Source organism: Alosa pseudoharengus, unplaced genomic scaffold, assembly GCF_046254945.1.
Source record: "Alosa pseudoharengus isolate Yale_2024_CS ecotype anadromous, Long Island Sound unplaced genomic scaffold, YU_APseudo_1.1 YU_APseudo_1.1_scf_20, whole genome shotgun sequence".
NCBI lineage: Eukaryota > Metazoa > Chordata > Actinopteri > Clupeiformes > Clupeidae > Alosa > Alosa pseudoharengus.
In genome coordinates, this window is record NW_027468664.1 from 10,993,595 (window position 1) to 11,008,554 (window position 14,960).

At 44.5% G+C, this 14,960-nt stretch overlaps 1 protein-coding gene across 1 annotated transcript in view; it reads right to left on the reverse strand.

Moving 5' to 3' along the window:
* Positions 1-2,418: 2,418 nt before the first annotated feature.
* The window catches only part of rab3ip (RAB3A interacting protein (rabin3)), a 33,954-nt gene continuing 21,412 nt past the window's right edge, over positions 2,419-14,960 (reverse strand). Inside the window, exons 7-12 of the mRNA XM_076296559.1 lie at positions 14,158-14,364; positions 10,498-10,626; positions 8,421-8,533; positions 5,407-5,506; positions 4,960-5,029; positions 2,419-3,287 (exon numbers count right to left, since the gene is read on the reverse strand). Of these exons, the coding sequence (XP_076152674.1) occupies positions 3,205-3,287; positions 4,960-5,029; positions 5,407-5,506; positions 8,421-8,533; positions 10,498-10,626; positions 14,158-14,364 (702 nt within the window). The 3' untranslated portion in view covers positions 2,419-3,204. The remainder of the gene's footprint in view (positions 3,288-4,959; positions 5,030-5,406; positions 5,507-8,420; positions 8,534-10,497; positions 10,627-14,157; positions 14,365-14,960) is intronic.

The window sequence follows — 14,960 nt, forward strand, 5'->3', positions numbered from 1 at the left end:
AAAATATTGAGGGAAATTTGCATGTATTTATGTTTTTGACTTGATCAAATTGTTGATAGTTTACTTTGATGACAACTATATTTTAGATATTACAAATGGCATTAATTAATCAATATGTTCTTGAACTGGAATAAATAATGGATCTTCTTTCCTATCTGGAGCTGACTTACCTTCAAACCAAGATGGAGTTCTTACAGTCTGTGTTGCCTTGGCACTTGGAAAAAAATCAGGTACAATCCATTTGGGTCAGGAATGATGACACCTATTTCCTTGTTAGTCCATGCCCATTCCCTAATCCATGGATTTTCAACACAATATCCTTATGGAAATAAGAAAAATCTTCAGAATAATCACAATTTTCCCCCTGATTCCCGCAAATGGCGGACGTGAAGCCTTCCGTCTGTCTTTGGATGTACTTTGTCCCCTAATCACAGGTAACACATCCTCATACCACATCCTGCGCAGGCGTGCACCTGTCTATTGGTGTGTGTGTGTGTGTGTGTGTGTGTGTGTGTGTGTCAGGTGGCCTTGGATCAGGGTCATAAAGGGAGCATTCTTTCCAAGGTGAACACACACCAGGGGACACTACACTTGTGGGAAGAGCCCGACCTCACAGACACACACACACAAACTGTGAGAGGCCTCTTATCTCCACTCAGACATTTACAAACAGCACACTGCCATTCCTGATATACAGCCCCCCATTTCCCCCCTCTGGTTCATGAAACAACTCTGCTGCTGGGTGCCTGTTTGTCTCCTCCCAGAGCGGCAGGACAAGATCAAAAACAAGCCGTCTACATCAGCCATTTGGCTGTATCACCCAGAGAACCATCCTGTTCAGTGCATACTCAATGTTTATGAACATCTTAGATATACCACCAGCCAGCTGCAATTACTGCCTGCCTCCATGACATAAACTTGTGGATGACACAAAACTACCTGAAGCTAAATCTAAATCAGCTCTTGCTAAGATGGAACCTTTCACCCTTTGTGTAGATTGCAGCACCATCCCTTGCTTCAACCAGGTCAAGAGCCTTGGTGTTATATTGGACAATACTTTCATTTAGTGCGCACATAATCAGAATGTCTCGAAGTGCCTTTTTACATCTAAGGAACATTGCACGGCTTCGCCCAGTGCTCACTCAGCAGAGTGCAGAAGTCCTTGTAAATGCGTATGTGACATCCCGGCTTGACTACTGTAATTCCATCTAGTCTGGAATCCCTAATAAGCTACTCCATCGGCTCCAACTCATTCAGAATTCTGCAGCTAGGATTATAATAGGCTCCAAATCCACAAGCCATGTAACACCATTGCTTATGCAACTGCACTGGCTTCCAGTTGCCTAAAGAATACATTTCAAAGTCCTGCTCCTGGCATACAAGGCCCTACTCAATTATACCCCCACCTACCTCACTGATCTCCTGGAAGTTTACACCCCTGCCTGCTCACTGAGATCCTCCTCAGCAGGCCTACTGCATGTGTGAACCTCAGCACCCTGGGAGAGGGCTTTCAGCTACATCGCCCCCAAGCTGTGGAATTCACTGCCAGACTACATCAGACACTGCGACTCAATTACTGACTTTAAAAACAGACTTAAAACCCATCTCTTCCAGATGGCTTATGCTGGACTGACTGACTTTTACTTTTATTTTTCATGTTATGAGATGACTATAATTCTAACAACCTTTTTTGTTTGTGAAGTGACCTTGAGTGTCATGAAAGGCGCTTTAAATAAAATGTATTTTATTTAATAATTGTATTATTATTATTATATACGGTTTCCCATACATGATTAAACCTAGTCCTAGTCCTAGACTAAACCCCTTTTTACCCTGTGGAGGCTCCACTGAATTTTCTCTTTTAGTTCAGGATTAGACTTAATCCATGTCAGGCAACCGAACCACATACAGAAATGTATGCAGGTGGGTATCCGTAAGGGTGCAGGTGGAAATTGCAGATAGGTGGTGGATTTAAGGTGGGCATGGGGGCGCTGCCAGGCATCCCTTTCCTGGACCACTGGGTCTTTATAGAGCAGGAGAGGTCATGTTTTACGTGCACAGACGGGGCAAAGCACCAGGAAGTCTGACTGGTAGGCTGTCTGAGGCAGCGGAGACAGTCACAGGACCCACGCAAAGGCACTCCTTACCTACTCATGTGATTGCTGGTGTGCTAATCACACATACATCAATAAAAAAAAAAAACACACACACACATACACACACCCAAAGCTATCTGGAGGGCTGAGAAGCACAGGGGTTTACAAGCATATTAGGAGGACTAAATTCCTAGAATTGGATGCTGACAAGGCAGTATTGATCCCTGTTGTGGGTGGGCCATGTCGGTCTGTGACTGGAGCAAATGATTTTATACAGGCCTACATTTTTTTCTTTCAAAGACAAAGCAGAGGGTAAACCAGATTCCAGAGGTATACAATTTTCTTTTTATTTATTCAGAGTGTTCAAGAAAGGCACTAAAATAAAGTGAAAAAGCTTGATGAAACCAGGAGTGTGGAACAGAGGACAGAAAGGGGAAATTTGGGAGATACTGGAAACAGACACACACACACTCACACCACACACACACACACACACACCATATCTACACACACTCAGACACACACTAACAGAACACCACCACAATGTCACACAACTAGCTATTGTTACGGAGGGCTCAGAACTTGAGGGGAAAATAGACTCCAGATAGAGGATTTTATCTGACAAATATCTAAAACTTCACGTTTATAAGATTGTACAGGCTTCATAAAAGTACTTGCGAGGACAAAGAATGAATGCATATCCAAAAGAGCAAAAACTTCTGTTCATATTCTTCCCCTCAAAAAAAAAAAAAAAACAGAACCAGAACAAAGAAACATTACTTCATTGCATTCAGCAAAGTATTACACGTAATGGAATAGGAGACAATTCAGCAGCATATTCAGTATTTTGTCCTTAGTTGGGCTGTCTCAACTGATGGTCGCAAGGATAGGTGGACACACTGCATACACTCACACACAAACACACAGACACACACACTCGGATGCCAGGGGTGTGTGTCCTTGGGATGGGTGAGGCAGACAGAGAACTGAGAAGCAAGGGGGACATGAGGGCATGGTGGGCGGTCCCTCTGAGGCCTTCTCGCAAGATGATTGGAGAGTGCTGCTGTCCATCACAAGATGGGGACCGTTGGTTGGTGGCTTTTTAAGCTCAGAGGTCGTCTTTGTAGTAGCCCAGCTTGGCATATGACATCTCCTTGCGCAGCTGCATGACCTCCCAAAACATCTGCTCAGCTGTGTGTGAGGAACGGGAATACACTAAGTGATGGCAATATTATACAAGTCCGGCATGTCTACTTATTACTAATTAAAATATTTCTAAAGGAGGCTTCCCGCTGTCTTCTTACTGCCACAGTTAAGGCGGACTTCAAAGACTGGGTGTGTGGGCACCCACATGCAGTGATGGGAGAAACAAACATGGAGGTAATCTAACGCACAGATTGCTCCACTTCCTGAGGAGAGCAGTGACCTTAAGAAATCTACTAGTCGAACGGACTAACTGCCTCATACGTAATGTTAACGGGTATGGCCTTCTGAATTCATCAGCACTCTTGAGCTGTCCCTCTGGGAGACAATACTGCCCATACCACACACACATACTTGAGCTATCTTTCTGGAAGGCATTACTGATACCATACGCACTTCCAACAAGACCAACATTTTTGCTAAATTAATTTGTAATTTGTGTAACACCGTAATTTGTGTATCAGCCTAACACAGCATGTATAAGGACTAACTCACAGTCCTGGTTGTACCCTGGACCTTATCATCAAAAGGGTCTCCATATCTCTACAATCGCCAAGGACTTGGCCTTATCTGATCATGTCTATGTCCCCATACATTCAGAACAGATGAATGACTATAAAAACCAATCATACATTATTACACGGATGTCCCCTTTGAGCACTTTCAAGGACTTTCTCAAGTGTGAGACTCTGTAGACCTAAGGTCAGGAAAGATGTTTGGCCTTGGGCCATTTTTGTTAAGCCAATCGATGGCGGTCCAGAACATAAATCAAACAAATTGATGAGTGGTTATCCATATAGACTGCTGGACCTGGAGATCGATTTCAAGCTGGGGTATATTAAAGTTGATTCTAAATAGTTCTCATCTCATAATTTCCTTTTACCAAAATGGATGATGATGATGACCATTTTTTCTTTTTTTACCTCATAGCAGCAGACGGGCTTCAGATGGTAAATGTATCTCGACTGTCTGGCACATACCGAACTATTACTAGACCATATCCATTTTTTGGCAGTCATTAAAGTAGTTTTTAATCAAATTGTTTCACTTTAACAGCCTTATCAACGTCAAATGAGTATTTTTGTCATGCTAATCACAGCACTGAAACAGATCTCATTAAGTTTTTTTTAAATGACATACACTTAAATATTAATACAGGCTAAACATTAGTCCTAGCCTTATTAGGACATTAGGACAGACTTTGACACGTTTGATCAAGTTCCCTTGGTCACACATTCTGACGTAAAAGGTCAAGTGCAGTGTGTGTGTGTGTGTGTGTGTGTGTGTGTGTGTGTGTGTTAGGGCTGCAACGATCCCTCCATCGATTAATTGATTAGTTGACTTTTTAATAATCGATTAATCAGTTTACATAATTTTTTAAAGAAAATACATCAATATTCTCTGATTGAAGCTCCTTAACTTGAATATTTTCAGCTTTACCTACTCCTCTATGACAGTGCACTAGATAACTTTGGTGTATGGACAAAACAAGGCATTTCAAAACAATGGGAAACAATGATAGACATTTTTTCACCATTTTCTGGCATCGTATCGATCAAACAACTAATCGATTAATCGAGAAAATAATCGGCAGATTAATCGACTATAAAAAAAATAATCGTTAGTTGCAGCCCTAGTGTGTGCCTCTGAGAGCTCTCACCATCTTGCTGCTTGACCAGGCCTTGTTGGATGTAGCGGATGTAGGTGAAGAAGTTGCAGACGGATGTGATCTGGATGACGTTAGACAGAAGGACAACAACAACAACAATATCCAATCAACAAATAGCAACCTCAATCTAGATGAGAACCACTTTCTTGAATGATTTTTTTTTTGCACATTACTGCTCTACTGTGCTGTGGGCTTGGTACATCAACACAAAGCAAAATCCAGACTGTTAACACAATTATCACAGATGTACACACACTGTAAGAAATGTTTTTTAACAGGGTGGCCATTTTTAAGGTCTTCAGTTCTCTCCCCTCCATCCCTTTAATTACCACTCCTTCTCTGAGACAGGCTGAAAATCCCCTCCAACCCCCTCAGTCTAGGCATGCTAAGGCATGTAGAGTAGAGCAGAGCAGAGTGCCTCTGGGTCTCCTTACTCACCCTGTAACGGCAGAATGGAGACACGTAGTAGTAGTTGCTGGAGTCGCCAAACTTGATTCTGTGCTTGCAGGTTTTGGTCTGGCCGCTGAGGGCACATTTTCTGCAGGATGGACAAGTGGAGGGGGGGGGGGGGTTGCGTGTTAAAAGGGCAAGGCTTTAAAACGCTGACCATAGCACTAGGGCATCATGTACAGGGCAGCGATTCCCCAAAAGCATCGGTGTGAGACAAGACGACCATCATTAACTGATACAGAAACCCATATAGATATATCACTTTTCTCCCTCTCTTTTTTCGGTTATTAGTCACAGTGGTCGTAGGATTGCGATGAATTTGGGGAAATGGAGCTTTGGCCATTAAATAGCGGCACTGCTTAGTATTGTACTGTGTCTAATGGAGCGCACAGGGGATCACATATTATGCTCAAAGTGTTACCAATCTGATAATATACCTTCACCTTATTTTTTAATAAGAGGGAAGGAGAGAGGAGAGTTTGGACAGAGCCAGAGAGAGGCTGAGTCTGAGTGTGGGGGAGAGAGGGAACGACAGATCTAGAGAGAGCTAGAAAAAAAAAAGAGAAAAGGGGTGTCATGTGCAGAGTGCATGAAGCAATGGTGGCAAGCATGTGTGTGAAAAGATGCAATAGAGATCAGAGAGACAGAGAAAGACAGAAAGTGAACGGGAAGGAAAGAAGAGACAGAGACAGAGACAGAGAGAGAGAGAGAGAGAGAGAGAGAGAGAGAGAGAGAGAGAGAGAGAGAGAGAGAGAGAGAGAGAGAGAGAGAGAAAGAAAGAAAGAAAGAAAGAACTTTCGTTCACTTACGTGACTATTTCAGACCTCCAGCCACTAGGGGGCACCCCAAACCCGAGCGTGAGGAACAGAAAGGAGGACAGGAGGGAGGACGGCAAACGACAAAAACAAAACAGAGACCGACAAAAACAAAAACAGATGGAGAGAAAAACCCATGACCAAAAGGAAGGTGGCCCAACACACTGACAGACACACAGCAGCAGATCACCGTGAGAAGCCAAGAGAGAAGTGTGGCAGCAGTAAGGTGGTGTGGATATAGAGGGACGGAGAAAGGGAGAGAGAGAGAGAGGAGAGAATGAGAGAGAAAGCAGAATGAGGGAGAAAGAAAGAGAGAGAGAGAGGGAGGGATGAGAGAATGAGAGAAGAAGCAAGAAAGGGAGAGAAGGAAAGAGAGAGAGAGAGAGAGAGAGAGAGAGAGAGAGAGAGAGAGAGAGAGAGAGAGAGAGAGAGAGCAGGCTGGCATGGGTGCTAAAGGAACTGATGCCAAACCACAGGTAAAAGTTCATCAAGCTACTGTACATAAGTGATCTTTCGGTTAAGGATTAGGTCTAGGATTAAGGATTAAGTTAGCAAGGATTCACTGACTACACTGGATAACAAATGATGAGTGAAATAAATCTCTTCTAGGTGGAATGTAACATTGAATCACCACAAAGGTTCCTCCATAGCCCCACAGGGTCCCCAATTCAGGTCAGCTGTGGAGAAGAGGAGGGTATCTGACAGCAGCACTGGGGTTGTGATTGGCTGAGGAGGGTATCTGACAGCAGCACTGGGGTTGTGATTGGCTGAGGATTGACTACTGGAGGATCTGTATGGTCATAGGAGCTGAGAGACTCTGGCTTGTTAATTCTCTCTCTTCTGAAGCCCCGCTGTTCCAGCTAATTACAATTCCACCCCAGCTCCACACACACACACACACACACACACACGACCAGAGGGCAAGAAGATATGATGAACAAGATTCAGCTTTTAATCTAAGGGAGGCTGAATAAATTGTGTCGAAAGGCTGAAGACACTAGCAAAGGGGCTAGCAGAGGAGCTGAATATAGATAGGAATAAACTCTGTGTGTGTGTGTGTGTGTATGTGTGTGTGTGTGTGTGTATGTGTGTGTGTGTGTGTGTGTCTTGCATTGTTGAAGTTTAGACACTGACGCACACACACACACACACACTTTAAAACTAAACCCTTATTTCCATCTATTTTGAATCCAGTCACATAAAAGAAATATGACCCACATGATGTATTTGAAATAACAACGCAGTAAGAGGACTTGATTGTATGAAAACTTTGAAATGTGGTGATCTTTCTATTTTTTAATCAACCTAGTGAACATAAACTGATCTCACCATTTTACATGAATGTAACCTGGAGGAGCCTGAATATTAGTGGCTCCAAATGCAGACAAGGTGACAAGGATGCATTTCATGTCATGTTTATCCTGTGAGACCGGTTTACTTAAAGTGGGATGTTGACAGCATTTCTCCAGAATACACAAGGCAGTATGTACCTTCGGTATTCACAAGGTACTATGTATTTGCAGACCTGTCATTATATTCATAGTGTGCATTATTGCTTTACTTACTTCAGTGTCTTTTTAATCACACCAGGCCACCTGTGTTTACCTGGTACAGTACCTAATGTGCGTGTGCATACATGTGTGTGTACATACAGTTAAGAACAAAATTATTCATACCCCTGGCAAATATTGATGTAATGTTGATTTTCTCTTTATCATTATGCTTGACCTTCTCAAAGTCAATGGTAACACTAAAACAAGGGGCTACATTAAGAATTGTGGAAGAAAACATCAGGGGTATGAATAATTTTGTTCTTAACTGTACGTGTGTTTGCGTGTGTGTGTGTGACTGTGTGTGTGTGCGTGCGTGTGTGTGTGTGTTTTCAATGTATACATTCTACAAACATAGCTACTAAATTCAGATCCCCTTCTCTCCTTGCAATGTGTGTCCACTCAACCCAGATCACTGTGTAGGAGACCCGTCTGTCTGAGGAATCGAGGTGACAACTGCAGTCAGCTACACTAGTTAGGGCCTCCATGTTAGCAAAGTTATAATCAACATGTACTGTATGTTAGTCTAGTCAAATCGTTGAGGGTTTGGACCATTTACATACCATTTATAATCTGTTTCATTGTGCCTGTGCATCTATGCTGTATGTGTGTGTGTGCATGTGTGTGTGTTACTCACTTTGGTCCCCCACACTCCACAGCAGAAGCCTTGACTACGGGCAGCGGCTGGAAGCCCACAGGCTCCACGCTCAGAGTGTTCCTCTCCACCGCCTCCAGGATAGCTGACCCCAGCTGGAACCAAAACACACACACACACACAAACAAACAACAACACCCATACATTTACATAACCACAGACATTTACATCTGGTACACATGTGATACATTTGCATCAGCACAGAAATTTACATCTCGTCCACATCTCATATATGGGCCGACACACACACACACACACACACACACACACACACACACACACACACACACACACACACACACACACACACACACACACACACACACACACACACACACACACACACACACACACACAGAAATTTGCTAACTTGTGATGTTTTTCCAAGCAGAGAGACAGCAGGCACAAGTAGTACTCAAAATATCTTAGAAACATCTCTCTGACCAGCGTGAAAAGAAATGACGCAGATTAAATGGATTGTACACATTGTCAGGCATGAACAGTCATACTGACCACGTTTTCCATTGCGGCATAATGCTTTCTTACTGTTCCATACGATGACATGAAAGCGAGACTCTGTTACCCAACCGTAACTGTGCTGGACGTATACATTGACGAACCTGCTGGACAGCATTTCTGAGGCCAATTTGGAACCTGATGCCTGAATGTATTATCACGTGTGCAGGATCACTGAGCAGAGATGTGCTGCAGTACCTCCACACAACCACAAGGTGGCAGTGCATCAGGGCAGAAACCAGAGCCGTATCGCCTCTGGCAGAAACCAGAGCTGTAGATAGAAAGTCTCTTCGGCTCTGAGCAGAAACGGTGTGGGTGTCTTAACAGTAAACTAAAGGAAATGAATGGTTTCACAACAGCCCCAGGCATGTACTGTCAAAACAATAGTGATAAAGCAGGGGCAACCCAACGGCTGTCTAGGAAATACTGTTAATAAATAAACATTAACGGTCACAAAGTGGTTAAGTCCAACGTCATAGGCCCAACAGCCTTTTTGTCAAAAAATATTTACTAGCGCAGCCAGTCGGATTTTGCAACTTGTAAACCTTGTCACAATCACCTCAGTTTTAGTGAGGGTAAAACAAAATCAATTTTTTTATTTTATTTTACTGTCTATGGAGAAAAACGAGCGGCTCTGAAAGCCAGTGGACCCGGAAAAAAAATGTATTACAGTAATTTCCTGTGTATTAGCAGCACTATGTATAAGCCGCAGGACATTGTTTTATGCAAGTTAAAAGAAACAAAACCATATTAATACCATATTAACTGCCCCTGTGTATTAACCTCATAGCTGAAGAAATTTTGCAAAATCAATGTATAAGCCGTGGCTAACAGTTGGGAAATTACGGTAGCCCATTATTGCATCATGACTTAATAACCGAATTCTGCAAACCCAGCAGGGTACATAATGTGCGCAGGCAAAAAACAATATCATCCAGCTTTCAGTCAGGAATTTTCCAATCTTCCAAGAAGGCCTACATTTGACTGGAATACAATCATGACATTTAGAAGAGATAAGCCTGTTTTCCATAACTGTTACCTCACGATCAACGGCCATTAAAATACAGCAACTACTGTAACTGGAGATAAATCCCGATGTGGGGGACACAGGCCTGGCTTTGTGCCAGAGGAAACCTGTTCTCTGCCTGTGGAGGGCATTGCAGCCTAAGTTGCTGATCCTGTGCCAGTTGGGCTGGTTTGCTTATGATGGATGACACTGGGCTCTGAGATGGGAGAATCTGATCAAAGATCAGTAGGGTTAACGTGAGATGACTCACAAGAGGGAACACTGATTAATACTTAATACAAACACTGAGCCTGACGCAGAGAGAATGGTTTATGCTTTATGGGAGAGTGTGGGGTGTGAGCCGCAGATAGTATAATCTGTATACCAACATATGAGACTCTTTCAACACAACACAACACAACACAACACAACACAACACAACACAACACAACACAACACAACACTCCCTTTCACACATCACCAATACACACAATTTTGCTCACACATACACACCTAAACACACACACGCACACACACCTCGCTTTTGGAGAAGGTGAGGCAGGGGTAGATGTCCTCTCTGTAAATGCGCTCCAGGAAGGAGCAGCTCCTCTCCAGGCTGGGCTCCTCTTTCCATGCCTTAAACTCACTGAACAGGAGTGAGTCCACCTGAGAATCACACACACACACACACACACACACACACACACACACCAGGGTGTTAGGTAAGCAGTATAAATACATTCTATGCCTCTAATTCACCAAGTAGGAATACAACAAAGGGTATCTCTCTCTCGCTCTCTCACACACACACACACAGATAGACACACACACACAAAATGGGAGCACCAGCTGGCTCCTCATATAGCCCTGAGGTATTTCCCAGAGCTGTGAGAGAGTGGGCGCCAGTACGATTGGATTGGGCTTGGACAGACTGACAGAGTTCGAGTCCTGAGTCCTGGCTCCCTGCTGCCCCTGAGCATCAGCACTGCAGAGGGGGCAGGACACGTGGCCGCCCCTGGACCCCTGGACCCCTGGAGGGCCATCCGATAAGCAGAGACCATCCTGACGTGCTAACGACGCGGATTGCATACGGATGAGGTCGGACAGGAGGGGGCAGCGGAGAGGAAGCTGAGAGCTCCAACACACACGGCCATCATACATGTGCTTAGACACACATACACACACACCTTCACGCATGCGCACAAGGATAGTGGTGGGAAATGGGGGGGGGGGGGGGGGTTCTTCTGTGAGTTCTCATTTTCCTATATGCAACCATCCAGAGAGAGAGAGAGAAAGAAAGAGAAAGAGAGCGAGAAAGCAGGAGAGACAGAGATGGGGGGACAACAAAAAGGTACAGTAGACACCCACAACCTATATGACATATAACAGTCATTTCACACCCTAGTGACGACACACACACACACACACACACACACACGCTCTAAAATTCAGCATGGATTCTGGTAACTGCTGCGAGAGGCCTCCCCGTTTCCCTGGATTTCTTCAGAACTGAGCCGCTCCATGCATGAGCGTTTCAACCTCATCCAGGCGGATTAAACACCAAACCACCTAATCTTTAACTACCATTTCAACAGTGGAGGAGCACACACACACACACACACACACGTTTACACACACACAAAAGAACAATGTCCACCTTCCTGTCCTCTCCGGCCCTCTCTCTCACACACACACTCACACACACACACACCCCTGTCAACGAGGGGTTGCATTCAGACAGCAGAAAGTGGATCAATAGCCTGATAAGGCCGATGGCTTAGGGAGGGATGGCAGACAGAATTAGACAGGGCTTTTTTAAAGCTTTTTTTAAAGGCTGCATGAGTATTGCTATTTAAACTCCCTCCTCTCAGAGAGAAGGGGCATCCTGAGTTCAGTTGGGGGGACGAGGGGAGGGAGTGTATGTGTGTGTGTGTGTGTGTGTGTGTGTGTGTGTGTGTGTGTGTGGGAGAGAGGAGGTACACAAGTTTGGAGGAAAAGAGAGGTTTCTTTTGTAGAGAGGTAAAGAGAAAGAGAGTGAGAGAGACAGAAAGAGAGTGTGGGAGAGAGAGATAGAGGGAGAGAGAGAGAGAGAGAGAGGGAGAGAGAGAAGAGAAGAGAACAGAGGTAAGGGGAGACAAAGACCGAGTGTTTGTGTGTGAGACTTTGTACGACTCGAGTGTGACTTTGTGCGTCATAAACACACACAGAAGCTTAAAGTTGAATTTGTCAGCAGCAGGTAAAGGGGCCGCTGTCAGGGAGACGGTAAATAAAGAGATGGTGAGAAATGAGAGATGAAAAAGAGCGATAGAGATGGCGAGAAATGAGAGATGAAAAGAGCGAAAGCCGAGACAAATGGCATGAGGCAGACCAATCAGCAAAGGAGGTGAGGAAAGAGAGAGAGAGAGAGAGAGAAAGAGTGAGCACAGTGGCAGACGACTGCAGAGGGAAAGAGAGGAAAGAGAGATGGTGAAGCAGACACTATGGAGTGTTGAGAGATGCTGTGTACTCTTCCTAGAGGACAAAGCTGGAATAAGGGTTTCCGGCGTGGATACGGCAGGTGAACGCCAGGCCACACACGCCAGATCGGAACATTTATTACAATAGAGGGAATTCTTCAATGTGGATTTCCCAGTTGGGATTCGACATGTGCGTGCCACCAAGGGAAGATTGGCATGGATATTTTAATATCCCTCTCCACATGTAAACAAGGTGATACAATTGTCCAAGCTGATGAGAGACTCAAACTCTGTATGGATGGTCCTAACGTAATACACCTGATGTCAATCATCAAGTCCATTTGGGGATGTTTGAGGTGCATTTGATCAGGGTTGCAAGAGAGAAAGAGAGAGAAAGAGAGAAGGAGGGGGCAGAACGAGTAAACTGTCCGGCAGCTACAAGGCCCTGTTTGCTTAGCAAACAAGTGGCGCTCGTAATTTGTGAAGGTTTTACTCATCCATCTTCAGGCCAGTTATTAAGCCCTTAGGCACCGAGCTAATGGGATGACATGCATTTCATCTGAGACTACAGTGGTCCAGTTTCTCCCTCTCAGGGGTGGCATCGGCCTACACAGCGCGGCACTTATCTGATCTCTGCGCTCACATGGGGGTGGTTACTTGTGCAGGGTCACACCTAATCACTTCATCACGCTGGGAAAAGAGGCAAAGACGCCGTGAAACACAGAGATAGAACAACAACAACAACAACAAATCGCTGGTGATGGGACACGGCGAGTGAGAAACGGACAGAAGGAATGAAACGCACAGTGAGTGGGAGAGATAAGCAGTGGCTGTGAGGCGGAGGCAAATAGGGAAAGATAAGCGGAGTAGAAACAAACAAGTGATACACGGTGCTTGGGAATGGAACACGGCATTCCTGGCCTGGGAACTTTGCTGGAATTTCTGCTAGAGAGACTCCAGAGGATGGAGAGATAGAATTAACGATTTAATCCTGAAGGGGATATACAGCAATGAGGATAACAATCGAACAGGCGACAGAGTTGGAATACAGAAAGCAGCAGGGAGGTGAAGGAGACCCAACAGTTTTCAAATAAGCATGAGCCGCATATTGGCAGCAGTAATGGATGAATGGGTGACATTGTAAACTACCAGTCTTCCAGTGCAGACAGAACTTTCGCCTGAGCGATCATGTCCGCTCTGATCTGTTTTTGGCTGGTCCACAGTGCTGATGGGTACTTCTGGATGGAACATAACATTGCCAGGGGCAGGAATGTCTACTCTAATCTGTTCCGATTCTATGTCTGGTCCACAATGCTAACAGAGCTAACAATGCCAATATTGATAATGTCTACAATGTCTTTATTGTATTTTATTTTACTCATATGCCTATTTAGTCTGTGTTGTACTGTATTTGTATTTTTTTCCACACTGCTAGACACCAACCAACGCCAGAGACAAATTTCTTGTGTGTGTTAAATGAACACAACAACATTTTGGTAAATTAGCTCATTTGTCTACCCCTGAGTTAGATGAGGATACATGCCCTTGTCATGCTCCTGTGCGTGCAATAACCCATTCTGACACCTTTAGCCTAGCTTAGCATAATTCACTGGAAGTGGGTTACACCAGTTAGCCTATAGCTATACTATGGCTAACTGGTATTCCTTCAGTACCGCATATTTGGCCAATAAAGCACGCCTCTGATTCTGACTGATTGTGATTGTGATTGTGGTCTGCGTACCTCTTTGCACTCGCGCACGATAGGCTGAGGCGCTCCGAGCTCCTGCTGGCTGCCCAACATGGCGCTGCTGGTGCTCTTGTTGCGGGCGTGGCCCTTCTTGAAGGGGGCCTTGGGGCCGCCGGGCGGCAGCTCCTTGCTGGGCGAAGTGGGCGAGGTGGAGAGGACCAGGGTCTTCAGCGCCGCCACCTCCGCCTGCAGGACGTCAATCTGAGGAGGACAGGCCACACACAGAGGATTAGAGTGACCACAATGTCATCCCAGCAATAACCCATTAGGAGCAATCTACGGCTTTTGTGCAAACTTGATGTGCTATGTGCCCTGCTAAAAATACACAGCTTTAGAGATATTTTAAAATATACATTTAATGAGGGGGCTGTCAGAGATAGCATTCAAAGTGAAAATGGGTGACTTAAAAAGCACTCCCTTGGCCCACGACATGCAGATATTATTAGCACTTTATTAGCTCACAGAACATCTGAGTTTTCAAGCAGGACCAGGAGAAGACTTCATGATTTCAGCAGAAGACAGAAGACTTTTATATATAAATATTACGACACAATATTACAATATATAAATATTACAATTTAATGACAATGTCCAAACTAATAATAAACATTAATTTTTCTGGTGATGCACACATTTGCACGTACCACTCCACCAAAGGAGTGGTATGGAGGAGGCTGTTGCATTTTTATGGTCACTTCTGTGGCTTGAATGTGCACCCTTGATTTCAGCAGCAGCCAGTTTAGCTTTGAGCAAGCTTAAGGAAGGTTGTGTGAACAGGAGCACAAACTCAGATGAGT